Source organism: Sturnus vulgaris, chromosome 4 (genome assembly GCF_052056855.1).
Source record: "Sturnus vulgaris isolate bStuVul1 chromosome 4, bStuVul1.hap1, whole genome shotgun sequence".
Classification (NCBI taxonomy): Eukaryota; Metazoa; Chordata; class Aves; order Passeriformes; family Sturnidae; genus Sturnus; species Sturnus vulgaris.
The window spans coordinates 22,772,707-22,791,331 of NC_142246.1; the positions used below are offsets into that span (position 1 = coordinate 22,772,707).

At 36.5% G+C, this 18,625-nt stretch overlaps 1 protein-coding gene across 4 annotated transcripts in view; it reads left to right on the plus strand.

Moving 5' to 3' along the window:
* Positions 1-18,045, plus strand: part of N4BP2 (NEDD4 binding protein 2) — a 36,529-nt gene extending 18,484 nt beyond the window's left edge. For 3 of the 4 annotated variants that reach the window (XM_088163291.1, XM_088163293.1, XM_088163292.1), the window contains exons 10-19: positions 18-2,323; positions 3,703-3,788; positions 4,464-4,506; positions 5,487-5,722; positions 7,123-7,241; positions 8,525-8,663; positions 8,760-8,945; positions 11,164-11,332; positions 13,100-13,223; positions 13,928-18,045. In XM_088163291.1, the coding sequence (XP_088019417.1) occupies positions 18-2,323; positions 3,703-3,788; positions 4,464-4,506; positions 5,487-5,722; positions 7,123-7,241; positions 8,525-8,663; positions 8,760-8,945; positions 11,164-11,332; positions 13,100-13,223; positions 13,928-13,973 (3,454 nt within the window). In that variant the 3' untranslated portion in view covers positions 13,974-18,045. The other variant, XM_088163294.1, reaches the window with a different exon arrangement.
* Positions 18,046-18,625: the final 580 nt, after the last annotated feature.

The window sequence follows — 18,625 nt, forward strand, 5'->3', positions numbered from 1 at the left end:
TTCAATTTGTCTTTCAGAAATAGAGAAATACATTCTGATGTAAAGGAAGAAGAATGTTTTGCTTCTGAGGTGGAGCCTATTGAATTAACTGAAGTTGATAAAACTTCTCCTGGTATTTCTCTAACATCAGGAAGTAGTTGTGATTCTGAGCATTTTCAGAAAAAGGAAAAAGAAATGGAAGATAACTCAGTGGAACACAATTCTGAGACCAGCACTGTTCAAGATGACTTGGAAATTAATTTATCAGATTGCACCAAAAAAGAGCTGCCCTTGGAGAAGAAAGAAGAAAAGGGATTAAAACCAGAAAAAACTGAAGCAGAAACGGATGAGGTTGATGTGATCCCACCTGAAGAGACTGTGAACTTACACACAGGTGGAGCTGAGGAACACAGTGATAACAGCAGTCTCAAAGTTCAAACTGCAGTTGAACAATTGGACGAAATATGTATGGAACCAAAATCAACACAAACGAGTAACACAGTGGAAACAAGCAGTTTGGCTTTTGATGCATCAGGAAAACCAGAACTGCTAAACTTTCTGGGTGACTGGCCCGTGGAACAAACAATGGGACAGAGAGTCAAAAGATCTAGAAGACTAGAAAAATCTCCTTTGAAGAGTGATAAGGAAGGTGAAACTCCCAGTCAGCAGCATTCTGAGATAGGTAAAGAGCAAGTGGGCCTGCCTGAGACATGTACTGTTGAGAAGGGACATGAAGATGAAAGTCCACCCTGTAGCTGTTACTCTGGTAGTTCAGATACAGTTACACCAGAATTGCAAATGTTAGGATGTTGGCCTGTCTCAGCCTCATTAGAACAGAGACAACAAAGGTCAAGGAGAATGAGAAAGACAAATTTAAATCAATGTGATGAAGACAGAAATACTGATGATGACACTGATATGAATGCTCTTGAAACTGTACATGTGATTCATGGGTCGTCTGTGAACACTGGAGAGGAACCAGATATAAGGAGCTTGCCTGTGCACCAAGAGGAAATAGTAGCTAGTGAAACAGTAAGTGAGGAAAAATCCCAGCAAAGTAAGAGAACAAGAAAACATCACAAATTAGCCCTCACTTTTACAAACAGCTGCTTGCCACATCCCAGAGAAGAGGACCACTTGTCTAAACTTAATGTGGCAGAAGAGAATCAGGACACAAACTTATGTAGGCATAAAAGTAGCCATTCACAGACTGAATCACAGGACTTTGCTCTCCTGTGGAGGTTAGAAAAGAAAATGCTTTTTCCTGAGACAGCAAAAATATTGCATGGCAGGCTAGATGGCTTCAAACCCAAAGATACAGATAATGCTTCAGATTCTCAGGAAAAAATACCCTATCGAGTTACGTATGATAAAAGCACTTTTGTGGAGGAAAGTGAGCTTATCAATATTGATGAGTCTGAAAAACTAGATATGCTCTGTAAGCTCTTTGAGTCTGTTTCATTTGAAGCTCTGAAAGATCTGTATGAAAGATGTAACAAAGACATAGACTGGGCCACAGGTCTACTGCTAGATGAAACGTTACGTAAAGCTGTTGATACTGAAAGCTTTCAGGTAAGTGAAGCTGAGCCAGTGGTCGCAGACCTTGATTTCAAGGCAAGTACAGACTGTGGTGAGAATCTCAAAGACTGCAAACAAACCCCACAAGTACTTGGGGCTGGTGGTACCTTTGAGGCTTTAGAAGACAAGAACTCATCACTCAGCATTGCAGAAAGTAGGGCTGCCAAGACAGCTGTGACAAGTGCTGATGTGTCTGACTCATTCACTGCTACCTCATTGGATAATTCAGTGGAACTGAAAAATTCTGTGGATTCAGCCCCTAGAACTGACACAAGCAACTCAGCAGCAGGTATCATTGAGCTGTCTGTTTCAGGAAAGCAGATGGGAGAGAGTGAGAGTCCTCTTGAAGAAACTGTAAATAAGCCATCACTTTCACAACTTGATGCAGGTTTGCCTCATGATCCTAACACAACTTCTACGAATCTGAAATCTGAATTAAGCACTGAAAGTGACAGTAACCCTTCAGAAAGCAATGCTGAAAATACCAAAGGGACTGGTTTGTTACTGGAAATGGTTTGTTCACCTCTGGTTGGTCCTAGAAGCAATAAAGAACTGGAGATGGATAAAAAAACTGAGGAGAATTACAGGGAGATACGTGGTAAAGAAGAAATTGAAACTCCAAGCTGGGCTGCAACTAAAACCAAGAGACAAAGCCCTGTACTAGCATCACATGCAGCCTTCAGTATAGATTGCCTAGAACTAACACTGCCTCCTGAACTGGCACTGCAGCTGAAAGAGATATTTGGACCTGTTGGCATTGATGCAGGTATGATGTAATTATATACATGTTCTTATGAAAAAAAATTATTAAGGGTAGGAAAGCTTTCTTTCTTTGTCTGTGCTTTTTTCCCTTCATGTTTGTTTTTTAGGGAATAGATTCCTGTAATTCCTCATGATACTGGTGGTTGATGTTGTTAATGCAGAAATGAAAGTGAACTAAGCATAGCATAAAATATAAGTGCAGTAGTGCACTTCTGACTTTGTCTTCTGCTTTTGTCTTTTTGTACATGCACATAATCTGAAATGAAAAAACATTGGCTTATTTGCATTCTGGGCAACCGGCCTTTGAGCTTATATTCAAATTCTGAAGAAATATTTAGATAATAAGGAATATGCAGATTGTAGCTGATTAGGAAAGAAGTAAGGGAAGAAAAACCTTTAGGCATCAGTTAAGTTGGGGAACAAGAAAATGGATGGTTAAGGGAGATGAAGTGTGGCTTAAAAGATGATAACAGACCAGTCTGCTGGGAAATTATGGCTAAGGAAGCCATAAGCAGCTTGAACATGCATCTCAAAAGTTAAAGAGTGGTAGAATGATGAAAAAAAAATAGGAGGAATATACAGCTTGATGTTTTTCTCTCTTTTTTCCCCACACTTTTTTTTCTTGTTTCCATCTTTCATCTTGAAGATTGCTTTATGTGAAGCCCTGGATACTGATTTATTGGTGGGTTTGATTGCTGGCCTCTTTGCCTTACATGCCTACCTTCTTAAAAAAAAAGTTTGTTTTTTATGGCAGAAAAGTGTTTTATTGTGCTTGAAGTATGCCCAAAATTTTTATTTGACACATCCATACTTCCTGCTTTTTTTTTAATTTTTACTTTTGAAAGGGTGAGAAACACCTTTTTAAGGAAAAAGAGCTTTTGTTATGATACCATTATAATTTCTGCTGTTTCCTTTAGAATTTGGGAGGATGCTTAGAGTTTGTTTCTGGGAGTTTGTGTGTTGGAAAGGAGGGATGTGACTGCTGTTGGGCTATGCTGTACAGAAAAGCAGTTGCCATGTGGATGGCAATGGAACAGGGGGAATCACAGTTCCATGGATGAAACTGTTGTTTTCAATTAACAATGGCTTTGTAAAAGAAGAGTCTGCTAGAAAAACAGAAAACAGGAGGAAAAATACAGTTGTCCAGGTAGTCCTATTTCAACAATATACAGTTAACATTAACTTGCTTCTTTCCTACCCTTTCAGAGCTTTTGAACACTCGAAAACAATTTCTTTTTTTGTTTAGAATTTTTTTTTCAGGCATGACCAGTTTATTTAGAATCTCCAAAGTTAAAATTAGTAAGTCTAGTATACTGTACTTTAATTGCTTATGTAAGTTCTTATAGCATGTTTTTAATGAATATATTCTCTTTGTTCCACAAGGTTCACTAACTGTTGAGGATTGTGTGGTTCATATTGATCTGAATTTGGCAAAATTGATTCATGAAAAATGGAAAGAATCCATTCTGGTCAGTAGATTTCTTGCTTATGATACAGTGTTGCATGCCTGTATTTTGTCAGACCATTTGTCTCCATATGTCTTGGTCTAAAGGTGTTATCTTTGCAAGAACAATGATAAAATGTAATAGTAGTTTGTAAAATGTGGGGAGTCTATCAGTATGTCATAATCATTGGAGCTATTTGAAGATATTTTAAGTCCTGTCATGAGTGCCTTATCATGAAAACAAGATTCTTTAAAAAGAACCATTTCACTACGAGATTGATGAAAAATTCCATTGGTCAAAAATCCTTACTGCTTTTTTGACCTGTAAAAAGAATTATTTTATGAATTATTCTCTATACAAAACATCTCTGTATGCAGTAATTGAGATGAGCTCTCTAACCCGTGTTCCTTTACAGCCCTATGAAACTTGGAATGCCTTTTGGCAAAATTTTTGTTTGGTTTATATAATTGAGGCTATGAAGTCTTAGCAGTGGGGCATGTTTCTTTGGTTTGATGTGTTTTTAAAAAGGTAATTCTAGCTTACAAATTTCACTTCATAATTCTTTTTCCTAAATATATTTAAATACTGAATCTTTGAGAAGTATTGTGAGAAATTGCTTTCATTAGAAGCTAACACTTGGAAAGCTTTCCTGCAAAATTCATAGCTTATTACATTAATGATTTTACTATTTTTATGTAGAAGCGTCAGAGGAGAGATGAATCGTGTAAGTTGTCTGCAGAAGGTATGTTGTGTATTTCTTGTAATTGTAAAAATACTTAATGTTCATTATACAAGTAATTAATTATTTGAAACTTAAGGTTGCAAATACTCCATCAATTGAAAAATGATGACTATTTATTAGGCTAAATTTTATTGCCTTTGGATCCATTTACCAATGTCTTATATAGGTGTAGGGGAAGAGAGAGAAGTTAAGCAGAACTACTAGTTCCAGATAAAGCCTGTAATTTTATGTTGTTCAGAAAACTCATAGAAGCTCTGGTTGAAGCAGACAGCTGTTTGGTAGGAATTCTCTGTGGCAAGAAAAGGAGCATCCAGAGAATTACTAGCAAAGTACGATTTATGCAGGTGAGGAAGAGAGGTCAAGAATACATTCACATGTTGTTGGTCAGAGGTGATTTTAGCAGGAAGATGGATGCCGTGTTCAAAAAGTGTTAATATCTCTTGCAATCCAGTTTTCATTCAGCTCCTAGAAGAAATGTCTTTCTATTGCAGAACACCACTGCAGACTTGGATTGCAATGGGGGTGCAACTAGTGACCAAAAAATGCTGCTGCAATTAACTTAACATTAACTTATAGAAGCATAAAACCAGATTGTTAAGCATCTGTCCTTAAATTGTAGAAGAAAGGCAGGTAAACATATGAGTGATTCTTTTATAAAAGCAAACAACCCCCCACTTAATGTTTGTGCAAGGTGGTTTTCAGATGTAAGGTATGTCTTAGCACTTGAAAATTTGGTGAGGAAGTCTGATGGTTTTCTTTTGTTTCACAAAATAGATAAAGCTGATAAGACAGTCTTTGGGAAATGGAAGCAAAGAAGATGAAAGCAATGTGTTCGTTTCTGGTTTTAGCATTAATAATCTTGTTTTAACAAAACCAACTGCATAGGTTGAAAAACTTTTCAATTATATTGACATTGCATGTATATATAAGCTAATAAGTGTTTTCTCACCCTACTTTTATTGCTTTTGAATGTCCTACAGTGATTCAGCGGATAGATACAGATGACTCAGAAGTGCTGTTATCTCAGAATGCAGACAGCAAAATACAGAAGAAAAAATCGAGCTCAGCTGCAGACACATCGAATGATATACAGACCAAAACCTTAGCAACATCAGACGTTTTTCCATTTATGGATCACTGGAATGCTCAGATTCAGAAAGTTTCTCTCAGGCAAATAATTTCTGAAGAAATAGCGATTCAGGAGAGAGAGGACCTGGTATGGATAGCACCATTTTTAAAATGTGGTTTAGATTCATTACTAGATAGTGAAATAGAGCATGTCTTACTTGGTGACTCATCCTTATGCTGCTGATTACAGCTTGAATTTGTGAGACAAATGCATGCCAATTGGTATTGCTGATTACTGTGATACAGGAGTTTGCTTGAGGTAGATGGTTCTGTTTGAAATCCACAGTCTCATTTAGAATGTAATATTTTGATTGTTTCACAAACAGATCATGCTGAACTTCACTGTCCAGGTTAGCATTTGTGTTTGGTTGAATTGTGCTTGATTGCTTAGCTAAAACCAAATATCAGATTGATCTTCCATACTTTTTGTTGTGACAGCAATATAAAAAAGAGTTCTTAGTTGGCTCTATGCCTTGTTTGTTTAGAAGTGTACTGAATTGGTTTTAATTTTTTTTGTAAGGAGAACCCACAACATTCCCAACAGATGAGACATTAAAATAAGTACTTGAGGTTAATCTCAAACAAGTTTCTGTGCCCACTTCTCAGAAAATAGTAACTCTTTAATAAATTTTTACTAGTTCTTTGTTTTCCACACAAGAATTCCCATACCCATTCTGTTTGTCTTGTGCCTGTTGCTGCCCTCTACTGCCCCACCAATGTTCAGAACAGGCATTCTTATTTGTAATTGTCTTTGATAAGCAGCTGTCCTAAAGTAGAGGAGCTCTGAACTGGTGTAGAAAATTGTATGAATTAGCCTGTACTTTGAAAATGGCTTGTGGATTCTTTCTTTGAGCTGCATGTATGTGCCCTGCTGATAACAACTACTGTCATGTCCACAGCTTTATTTTCAGTTTGGATTCATGGAGCTTGGCTTTTATTTTGACCACTTTTTTCCTTTTTTTAAAAAAAATCGGAATATTAGAACAATCATTCCAATTGCTTCTAGGCTATAATTAGGTCATCTTCTCAGATGACTTCACAAGTAAGAATATTTAACACAACTTCAGATGCACCAAACCAAAATTGTTGCTTAATAATGAAGTGTTGTTTCAACCCCAGGCCCTCAGTATAGAGAAGAGAGGTGAACTTTGCACAAGCTTAGCACTTAGATGGACTGGCCAAAACTTAAATCCCTCCTAAAAATCATCATTTTACTTTGTCAAAATTATGAGGGAGCTCCAGTTGCATTACTTCAAAAGACTGCAGAGTCCTGCAGTGATGTATAATACAACTCACTTGTCCTTACTTTATGCTGATCAGTGTGGCAGGCTGATATGGCAGGCACATTGTCATTGCTGTGGGTGCATACCAACTGAGTAGATACTTTTTAAATCATAACAAATAATGGCAAAGTTGGATTGGCTCCTCCTTTACTGTATTTTGTTCTAATCAAGAACTTGTAATCTTTTTCTTTTGTCTTCTGGGTAGAATCGTGTTCCTTCTACAGCTAAAAAAGACTGTGCTGCTAAACTAAAGGAGAAGCAACTTTTTGAGATGTTTCCAACTATTAATCAAAATTTCTTAATGGATATCTTCAGGGACAACAAGTAAGAAATCTTTTTATTTCTTTGTAAAAATGGTACTCAGTTACAGTCATAAATATTGAGAGTTAATGCTAAAGAATGGCTTTTTCCAAAGTAGCACTTTTTGTTAATCTAAATACAGGCAAAACTAGCTGGTCTTAAAGGCAAAAAAGGTATAAAAACTCTCAGTTTAGACACATTTGTCTTTAGGGTGGAATAGACAGTTTCTTTCACTGGGAGCAGAATGTCTCTAGTTATTGACCACTCACTGACTGTCAGTGAAACTGCACATTTTCTCAAGAGCTGAGGTTTAAATCTAGTGGGAGAAATTAGTGGGTGTGGTAATAGTAGGTGCACAGGAAATAGCATCTGCCCAAGAGGAAAACATCACCTGGTGTTACCTGTGAGTACTTTGCTGCTTACTACAGCCTCTCTGAAGGAATGAGCCATCTCTCCATCTCTTCCTGCTGACATTCTCTCTTCTGCATAATGTTTCTGGGATATGTGTCTACCTTCTTAAATCCAAGTTTCTGAGAAGTGAACATTTTTTTTCAAGAGAAACATCTTTTTTCATTCTTGGCCGTTTGAATGTCTGTCTCTACATATGGGTTTGCATACCTACTTGTCAGTCATGCTGCCTGTCCAAGTTGTTATAAAAATCTTTCCTGTTTAAAATATATTCTTCATCCATTTCTATAATTCAAACACTTCACCATCTCATTTTTCACATTCTAAATTGTTCTCATAGTGTTGCCTTTTCCAAAATCTGTCTTTACTTTTGATCAGTCTGTTCTTGTTAGCTTACAAAAGAGCAAGAATAAAGAAAAAAAAGGATGTATTAGAAAACTGTTGGCAACTGATGTCTTAATTAAATTTAATAATAAAATTTGACTAAAAATACAAGGATTTTCCCTCATTAAGGTTTCAGAAAACTGAGCTAGTTTTAAATTAGTTTGATCTAACCCTGACAAGAGAAGATTTAAGATGAACTGTCAAAGAGCAGTATTTATTAATATCTCTTTGATTAAGGTAGGATGCAGTTTATTTCAGTATGTCACTGTCCTTTTAATGTTCAAGTGCCCCCCTTGTTACATTTCAGTTGAGCAAGATCACATGCGTGTTGATGCCAGTAATGCCCTACAAGGAATCTGCAAGCCTTTAATAAGCTGGAATATTCCATTCCAGTGTTTATTTTCATTGTGATCTAGTTATGTAACAATATCAAGGTTTGTAATAATGAATTTAGATAACTATAGCAGCTATTAATATATATTTGTAAAATCACAGATTTTATTTATCCTTTACAGCTACTCTTTAGAACAAACGGAACAGTTTCTGAACTGTGTTCTGGAGGCAGATCCTGTACAAACAGTTATAGCTCAAGACAGTGTTCAGCAAAATGAAATTGTTTCTTCCTACAGTGCTGCAAAGAACCGTGAGAAGAAGGTATGTATTTTTTTTAACCATAGTTACAAACATAACCAAAACTGTGTTAATGAAAACACCCTACCTCCATAATTTCAACAATGCAAATTCCTACAGGCAAAAAAAAGTAAGGAAGAGGATGATCCTTTATGCGAAATGTTTCAAGACTTTGAGTATCCACAATATGATGATTTAAGGGCAGAAGCTTTTTGTCACCAGCAGAAGAGGCAGGAATGTTTGAAAAAGGCTGGAGAGGCCTATCGCATGGGTATGAAGCCTGTGGCAGCTTTTTATGCACATCAGGTAAACAATAATACCGGTTTTTGTCTGAACTTAGGGAAGTACTTAAACACTGAATTGAAAGTGATAAGGAAAATATCATGCCTACTAGAGTTGATGAATTTGGTCACTGTTCCCTGTGTGTTATATTGATAGTCACAAGTAAAATCACTTCTGCTAGTAATGATGCTGGCACAGGAAGCTAATGTAACCAAATCTGGTGTGAGACCTCATGAAAAGTGATATCTTAGTCACACATGCTCCTTTGTCTTAGATCTCTCTCACATCACATCCTTGTAAACACCAAGACTTTTGGTCTCCAAGTGGTCTGGCTAGGGTCACTGGAGTGTGACATGGACTGCAACAAACATAATTTTTTTAATCCTCTGTATATGTTGGTGCTGCACTGTTTTTAGACACATCTTCTGTACTTTATAGGAGTCAGACAGGTGTTAAGATGTCATCTTTTGCAAGAATCTTGCTTGCTTCATCCTCCATAAATCTTGGGCAAGATTGCTGCCTGCTGTCTTCGCTTCTTCATTCTGACTATCTTTATGGCTACAGTCTGTCTTGGGTTGGGACAAATGAGGTGTGTATGTCATGCTTTTCACAGTACATCTGGTTATGGAGTGTAGATCTGCTGCTGATCAGTCTTGCATGCTCTGGCCTTGGAGCACAGGCTCTTTGGTCTTGATTCAGGCACATTTCTTAGTATGTACCAGTTTGAGTACTGCTGATCAGTGCTATTTTTCATACTCTTGGTTTTAAGTATACTCTCATCTCTTCTTGTCATCAGAGTTCCTCTACACTGGTTTCTTGGTGCCTTCACGGGAGACTCCTCCCTTGACATCAAACTTAAAAAATCTCTTACGAATATCTTCAAAGGCTTTTCCTGTAGTTTTCCCCTGATCTAGTAGCATATAAAAATTTGGTAAGAATTCACACTATAGAAGCACTTAATTCTCAATGTATTAAGACAGAACAAAAATGTAATAATAAATCACTTGAATTTGCTTATTCAAAAAGCTTTCATGCAAGTGGTATAAGTCTAAATGTTTAGATTGTTACTGTGCATGTAGGAAGTACTGATTATCAATCTTTATAATGAACCTTTTATGTTTTTTATTCATATTCCTGAATTTTTGAGACAAAGATGTGCAGGGTTTTAAACAGAAATATAATTTCAAGTCCTGTCTTACTTCTCTTCTTATCCATAAGAACAAATAGAATCTATTGTAACTCTGTTGAAATTTATTTATTCTATACTTTAAGTAATAAAAAGGCAAACTAAGCTACCTTTATTCATAAGAAATACTTTATGCTGGGTGGCCGTTGTCTTGGGAATCCTTTGCAAGTGGGTTACACAGCTGCTGTCTTGGGTCTGACACTAAAACACTTCAGATGATCCATTTTAAGAAAGTGTAAAACAGACTTTCACTTTGTTCTCTTGAGCCTTTGTCAGTCCAATACCTGGAGTTAAATCTTCCATTGCTTTTCAGACTGTGCCTACAGATCTTCAAGGACATAATTTGTGGCTTTGATCTCTCAGATATTACCATTGAAAGGTTCATGGGAAGGAGTTGGTACTTGTTCACTCTGTAAGGTGACTAAGTGTACTGCTTCTTGCCCTCATTCCAGAAGAGGAATTACTGACCTTGTCAGTCATAAAAGATGTCAAAAGTATTAGGAGAGATAATAGGAATTATTATTACTACAGACATTACATTATTATTAGTAGTATTAGTATTAAAAGTGTTTACCCTTGGCTTGTCTGAAATTTCAGGAATGCATTTGGAAGAATTAACTTCAAATACAATAGTCAGCAGGCTTTTCTTAATCTGTTGCTCAGTTTCTCTGACACTGTTTCAGTATAATTTTAGCAAAATACTTGTAGAAAATAAAAATCTATTGTTAGGAAAATAAGTCTGCAACTCAGTATGGAGTATAACATTATAGCTTATGATTTTGTGCCTTTTCTGCCTTTTTTTTCTCCTTGTAAGGCTTTTGTTATAAAGTCTTCTTTGTGCCAGCTTTGAGTAGTTTCTCACAAACAGATTTCATGAAATCTTCTTGTGAGTAGGTCTCACTGAGCATCTTGCACAAGTTCTGCTACAATTATAAATTTTACTCGTTCAAACTTGAACTAAAAGCACCCTGCTAGTGCTGTCATTTTGAAATTACTGACCAGTGTGGAGCTTAAATTATTTCTCAGTGTGTAATAGTCTTGTACTTATGAATAAAGGGTCGTCTTCATGAGCAGAAGATGAAAGAAGCTAATCATGCTGCTGCTGTGCAAATCTTTGAGAGAGTAAATACTTCCTTGCTGCCTATGAATGTCTTGGATTTGCATGGTCTACATGTGGATGAAGCTGTGAATCAGTTGTCCAGAGTGCTGCAGGAAAAAAGTGAAGGTAGGGTTTAGGTAATAATTCTTGTCCCCTAAAAATGATTCTCATTTTCTATTAAGAAATCATGATACATGACAATAATAACGTGCTTTAATAACATCTATGTTAAAAAAACCTAGGCTTTGTGTTGTCTTGTTTTCAAAGTACCCCAATGGAATTGTTTTTCTTTGACATGACAATGATTCTTGTTGCGTTGCTTTCTGTCTTGCCCCCCACCTGCTTCTTTGTAAATCTTCTTCCATTTTACCCTTTTATTATTACTAGTACTGAATATTTGGTCTGTCCTTCCTGACATTTTTAACTGAGATGATAATACAAATATATGTGTCACCATTGCATTGCTTTGTCATAACTATGTTGCTTTTATAATCTTTAAAGAAAAATTACTATATTGGAATTCTAACCACAATGATGATATTGTATTCAATTTCTACATGTAAATGTGAGATTTGAGCTAGCTTTCAGAAACTTCTGTATCAGTTTGTTGGCAGCATCGCTTGAGATCAAAATACTGCTGCTTCCATAAATGTCATTTCATGCAGTTTTGTTTGAGAGCTCATTTTTTCTTGTAGTGGAGAGTTCAAGTACTTAACGAGTGTCCATGCTGTAAAAGATACATTTTCTGCATTACTAGTTTACCCTCTAAATTTAAGCACACCGGGAATCCTTGTATAATAAACAGTTCTTACACAAGCTGCTGCTGCACAAACCTGATGATTCAAAGGAATCATCTACTCCACAGAGTATAAATAAAAGTGTTCAGTGGGGCTTTAGATAACCCTTGTCTTTCAATATACGTCAGGGATAATTAAACTCCTTTTTCTCGTGCAATTCCTGCAATGAAATTTGTATAATTTAAACTGTAACCTAATGCTTTTCAGAACTAAATTTCCAGAACTGTACTTAAATCAGGAATGCTGAAATTGATAGTAGGGGCTCTCTATTCAGTCTACTCACCTAAATCTGAAAAAAAAAAGAAGTAAATTTCACTGTACATGCATGGGAAAAGGATCAATACTGGGAACTTTTTTGCTGGCAGAATTGACAGTAAATAAATATAAAACCTAAATAAAATTATGGTGTCGGGTAGAGTGCTTGAAGAAGCACATCATGTGAACTGATAATTCCAAACTGGCAAATCTTGATTAGTTGTGAAAATCCAGTTTAGTTTATTTTTTTCCTCTTTTTCAGACTCTTCATCAATTTAGGTAACCTCTGCGAAGAGAGCAATTTCTTTTCTTATCAGGACTAAGTGCCCTAATAAAACTCATGGAATGTGTTGATCTGTTGATTTCCATGTTCCAGCATAGCAGAAGATAGTCCAAATAATGTTTCATGTCAAAAGCTGCATTTATATTTTCTTTCTTCTTAATTTCTCATTCAATAAAATATGATTTCTTTATTCACATTAATTTAAGATAAAACATGAAACAATACAGAAGCACCACTTCAAAATTCAGTGATTGACACTCATCTCTTTTAATTTTGCAATTTAAATTTATATCACAGAATGTAAATTCCAATTGAATATTAGATTACAGAAACAGTGAAGCTTCTATGAAATTGGAAGGGTTTTGTGATGATTACAGTATGCATCTTGCAAGCAATCTAGAAAAATTGCTATTTGTATCTAAAATATGCCTATCAGCATGGGAAAGCAAAGCTCTCAATGAATAGTGCGAGTTTTCAGAAGAATGCATGGAAGGGTTATAGTGAATGCCAGGTCTCTGCTGAGGAAGATTTTAACCGTTACAATTCCTGCTGTTGCAGAGTACCAGCAGACTGGTGGTAAACCATATCTCATTGTTATCACGGGAAGAGGAAGCCATAGTCAGGGAGGAGTCGCTCGAATCAGACCAGCAGCTATCAGATACCTCACAAGCCACAACTTCAGGTGAGTTTAGATTTTTGTTACTGATAAATTTTTTTCTTAACCCACATTTAACTAACTGAAAATTGAAGTTTAGTTTTAGAATGCTGTTAAACTACTACACAGATTAGGGCAGGTCTGTTGTTTCAGATTAAATTTGTGTTTTTTCACAAATCCAATGCAGTTGTGTAGCACCTATTAAATGTGAGATCCTTTCCTCTGAGATGGTTTAGTTCTGTATTTCCATTCAAGATTGCTAGCTTTACTGTGAGAAGTTGTTAATCCTGCTTGTTATTGGTTCCTAATACTTGCATTTGTGTTCAGTTTATGAGGGATAGCAATTTAGTAAGTCTGGGCTGGCACCAGTGTGTTTGCTGCTTTTTATATAGAGCAGTGTAGGAAGGTGAGCATGAAGTTGAGACTCAAAAACAGCAATGACTTCCCATTTCCTTCTTGGCTTCTACAAAACAGAAGGATGAAAATCCATTTTGAAAGAGGAGGAAATGAAAGGGTAACAGGAACAGAGGAACAGAATGAATATAACCAAGAATATTGGGCGGCTTTTTCATTTCTCAAATCTTCATCTTAGTTTCTGTTTTTTCTAGGTTTTTCATATGCACATATATTTGACTGAGAACCTTACCACTTTCCTATGTTTGATGAGAATTGAAGGTGATGGCACTGAATGTAGTTCACATGTTGAAGCTTCTTTTTTTCTTGTTTCATAGGTTCACAGAAATAAAACCAGGCTGCCTGAAAGTCATGCTGAATTGAAAAGTTGTGGAAAGAGGAATATAGAAACTGAGGTGTCAAATGACTGCCGGGTAATAGAAAAAAACCCCCATGTTTTGAACAACTGCACTGGTATTTTGTAATCTGTTTTAAAGGAGGATATTTTATTAGAACTGGTCTCAATCTACAGCAAGTGGATTTGTCAGTATGTTTCCAATAAATTTTTGTGTGGAATAGATAGTTTTTTGAATCTGCAAAAGGAAGATACTTAAAAGGATTTGAAATCTCAGAAATGCAGATTAAGAATTTTGCTGAGAAATACATGATGTTTTTAAGGGAAGTTAAGGTACAATTTTTAATATAACTGTCTTCTTAGCATACCTAATCTGCCTTTTGACCCTTACACATTTTGATTGCTGCAGCTTCTGTACTTCTAAAACGTATTATCTTGTACAAATGTATTTTGTAATTCAGAACTTTGAGCTAAACCCTTCAGAAGAGCAGGGGAGAAGCTGAAATTGGGCAACTACTGGTATTTCAAATTCAGTTACATCTGAGTGCTGAGTATTTCCAGGTTTCTTCAAAAATCTGCTGTCTTTTTAGTTGTCATGCTATGATGGATTGACCAGTTCTGTTATCCTTACTTCATTCTAAACTTCTCCAACTATTGAAGGAAGTTGCATAAAGGCCTGTGCATTAAGGCCAGCTCTGTGTTAGGTAATTTGGCAGATTTCATGTGATCTGTTAAGGGGAAAAACACAATGCTGTTATTCAATCTGTTTTGGAGATCCACCTACTGGATTAAAATTGTTTCTTACTTTGTGGCTTTTTAAATGCAGTACTGTTTCACTTTACAAGTATCTAATAATGATGTCTTCATTCTTAGTGTATTGTTTGGTGATTTCCTTGTAGAAAATATGATAATGAGACATTTTATATGTATTTTTAACATCAAAGTGAATGCTAATATTGCAATAGTAATTGTCTAACTGGAAAATCTGGTAGTACAAAAGTTACTCTGACTTTGGTGGTGTTGTATCAGCATCTAGAAATACCCATGTAAAAAGCCAAAACAACATTAAAAAAAAACCAAACAAAACCCTTCAAAAATGAAATATAAACAACTGTACTTAGGCAAGTGTTTCCAGTAAACAATCAGAACACTTTTTAATAGAAATATCTTCTAGAATGTATTGCTATTTTTATTTACATCTTTGCCTTCTGAAAGGCATATGAATTTTTGTTGTAAGGCTCTTTCAGAACAGGTGTGAGTTGTGTATTAGGAATAATATTAATAGATTAGGGATTAATGTGAGGAGTTTTAAAATTTTTAACCACTTTGTATTAAATTTTATCCAGGAACTACATACACATAGAGTTTGTATATGAATCCATATGTGTGTGCAAGTTCTGCAATTTGTATGCATGAGTACTAATAAACAAAGAACTTCTGTGAGAAAAGCTGTCCACAGAAATAGGTTTCACTTGAAAATGTGTCTGCATAAGTTGCTGACAGGCTGTAAGACATGATGTTTCCTGAATATATCTGTATTTACTCTAATACATACACAGTGAATATGATGCATGGTAGACTTAAAAATGAGTTTGTCGTGCTTCAACAGATACAGTACTCTTTTCCTGGTGATTTCAAGTGGAAGAATAGCTTGAGTAATACTTAATCAAAGGGACTCTTTCTATAATAATAGACTGCCATAATAAGTTTTATATTTTTTCTGAGTAGTTGGTTCATCTGAATTATGTCCTTTTTCTGTTTCCTTCTCTCTGCACTGCTCTGGGAATCAGTGGGTGAAATACAAAAGATCTGTGGTCCCCAAATAGCACTAACAGAGCTGTTTCTGACACTGCATGATGTCCTGTGTGGTGAAGTTCACACTCCATCCTCTGTGACAGTTCCTAAAATGGACTGAGATGCCATTTAGGCACTTGGCCTCAAGACAATAATTCAGACTATCAGCTGTACAAGGTTGCAAATGCTAGAATTGTCTCAGCGGAGCCAAAATCTTTGTTTTGGACCAAGGAACTTCCTTCTGTTCCTGAACAGGTTTTCCTTAGTGCTGCTGTTGATAACAAATGGAGTTGCAGCTCTCTGGGACAACTCTTTGTAGTATAGTTCCTGTTGGTTGGCCGGGGTGGCTGTTGTGTGTTGAGCTGCTTGGGTGCCCAAGCCCTACAGAGATGTGCCTGTAAATAAGGAAGTGCCAACACTTGTGGCTGTTTTGGGAGGCAGCCTGATTCACTCAGCATATTCACACCATTCCCGACATGGACAAAGACAGATTAGATTTTAGTTCAAAAGACAAGCAGAAAAAGTTGTCGTCTTGCCCATCTGTTCATCATAATCCAGTTGACAACTTTACCCTGGAGATGAGAAACACAGCTTTTTACCTTCTTCTGGCTTAGCAAGTGGATGATGATTGCACTTGACTCTCACTTCCCCAGAAAATGCTCTGGCCAATGTGCTTAGGAATATTTTTGAAGTCGCCGCTTCCTCTTTCAAAATTACCATTGCATTCTAAAAGTGCAAAGCTTAAGGGGACAAAAGAGATTAAAGAATTAAAAGTGCATAACAGTGTCTGGAAGTGGGCTAAGACTTTCCAGAAAGCTTCAGTGTCCTTTCATACTATTTTTTCATCCGTTAGTCCTATTTGGATAAATACATTAAAAATGTTCACGGTAAAATCAGCTCTACCCAGCGCTAGGAGAATTTTTCTCCAGTCTTTCAAAGTCAGTAGAGAAATACACAACTCAAGAGCAGTTTGGAATATTTTTCTCTCTTCCTCCTCTGAATGCCCTGCCTAGTGTAGATTGGTCATTCACCTAGCGTGCCTTGTTTGACTGCCAGCTGAACTTTGATGGAGGTGATGGCTTAAAATCATAGCACTGGCAGAAACAGTCCTGCTTCTATTGGAAGTAATGACAGATCCTCTGTCAGCTTCAACAACTCAAAACAAGGCATTGCAGTTCTGACTCAGAGAAAATACAATGATCCTCTGAAGGATCTCAAACATGTGCTTAAAAGCTGTACTGAGCTGGATACAGAACAGGTCAGAAGATCAGTGCATAGAGTGAAAATAAGTAGAGTTTTATCAGTAAGGATCTCCATGCCTTCAGCTACTTGCCAATATTCCAGGAAAACAACACTGGAGTTCTTGTATTTCTCTGATTTTATAGTTGAATTCTTTGAAATACAATTATTTCAAAACAGTATTTCAAAGTAGGTTACGTTTTAGAAGTTCCAGCCATTTTGATGTCTCTTGCAGTTACATCAGTGAGAATCCATGAGAATCCTGAGGTATTGTGTAAATTCTGTATCATCTTATACTTAAAATAGCAGTATTGCTACTGCCACCAGCACTCTGAAATAATGTGCAACTGTTAAAATACCTATTTTGTGTACCACTTTCTATTCTGTTCTTCAACGGCATGCAACTGTGATGAATCGTAGCCTTTTAATATGTGACTTTTCGTGTCTTCTTTTACTATTTTAATAGTTATCCCAAGTTTTAATTTGGGAGAATTATGATTTTTTTAATATGCAAAATTAATGCTCGTGCTAACATTGATGAGTGATCTCAGAGTTAAAAAAAAAAAAGGCCAGAGGTGCAATGAAGAAAGTTGTCTCGAGCAATGTGACTTCAAAAGCATTTCAGTTGATTGTGAAAGTAGTAGGGAAAAATTTTCTTTTTAAAAATATTTCAGGATACCTTGACAATACTTAATGACTTTGGCTTTTGCTTTTAATATCATGTGGTACATCCCCCCTCAAAACCTACCCAAAGCCCAATTGTTCATGCTGTTTCAGCTGAATAAACTCTGCAGAGGATTAAATGACTAGATGTGAATATGCATGTGAAAACACCTAGTATTGCAGCTACCAATTGTAAAAGCTGTTAGGACCAGTACATTGGAAGATACAAATTTCTATTTTTAAATTAAAATAAAAAATGATTTTTTTATTTGTATAAAGTTGTACTTTTGCTGTTAACTATAATTTTGTTTTTTACTGAAATAATTTTGTAATTTGCATTTAGAATTTCTAATATGAAAAGGAATTTACAAAATCTAGTTTAATAAAGGATTTTTGTCACACGTATAGCCTTCTGTCTTTCCTTGGAAAATTATGTTTCAGCTTGTAACGAATTTTTTCAAGTACTAGTCTTGGAGTTCTGCATGAAAGCCACTTGCTTGGCTTCAGGATACCATCTGTAGGGAGATGAAGCAACCATCTGCAGGAGTAAAAAGGAACAGATTTGTGGCCTGAATTTCAGTGTTGCGAGTGCGAGCTGAATGCTCAAATTACTGAAAACGAGGGTCATGGTTTCAGATTTTTTCGGCCTGAAGTAGCTGAAGAGATGCTGTTCCAGGCTGGCTCACTCGTGGGAGAGTGAGAGCAATAGTGCCTGTCAAGGGGAGGGGCGGTCTGACCACTGGGAGTTTGGGGCATCTGCACAGACCTCATTTAGCAAGAGCCCTTAGGTCAGGGGCAGTGAGGCAGGATCCTGAGGGAGCTCAGCGCTGCACTGTGGTGGATACAGAGCTAGTAAGCCTGGCTTTTCCCAAGCCTGCCCTGTTCTGGTCTGGTGCAGGTGTTTTCCTCTGTATTGTCTGGAAACACCACCTAAGACCAAAGTGCTGGCTGCAGTCTAACTTACTTTATTAGCTCAGTTTGAGGA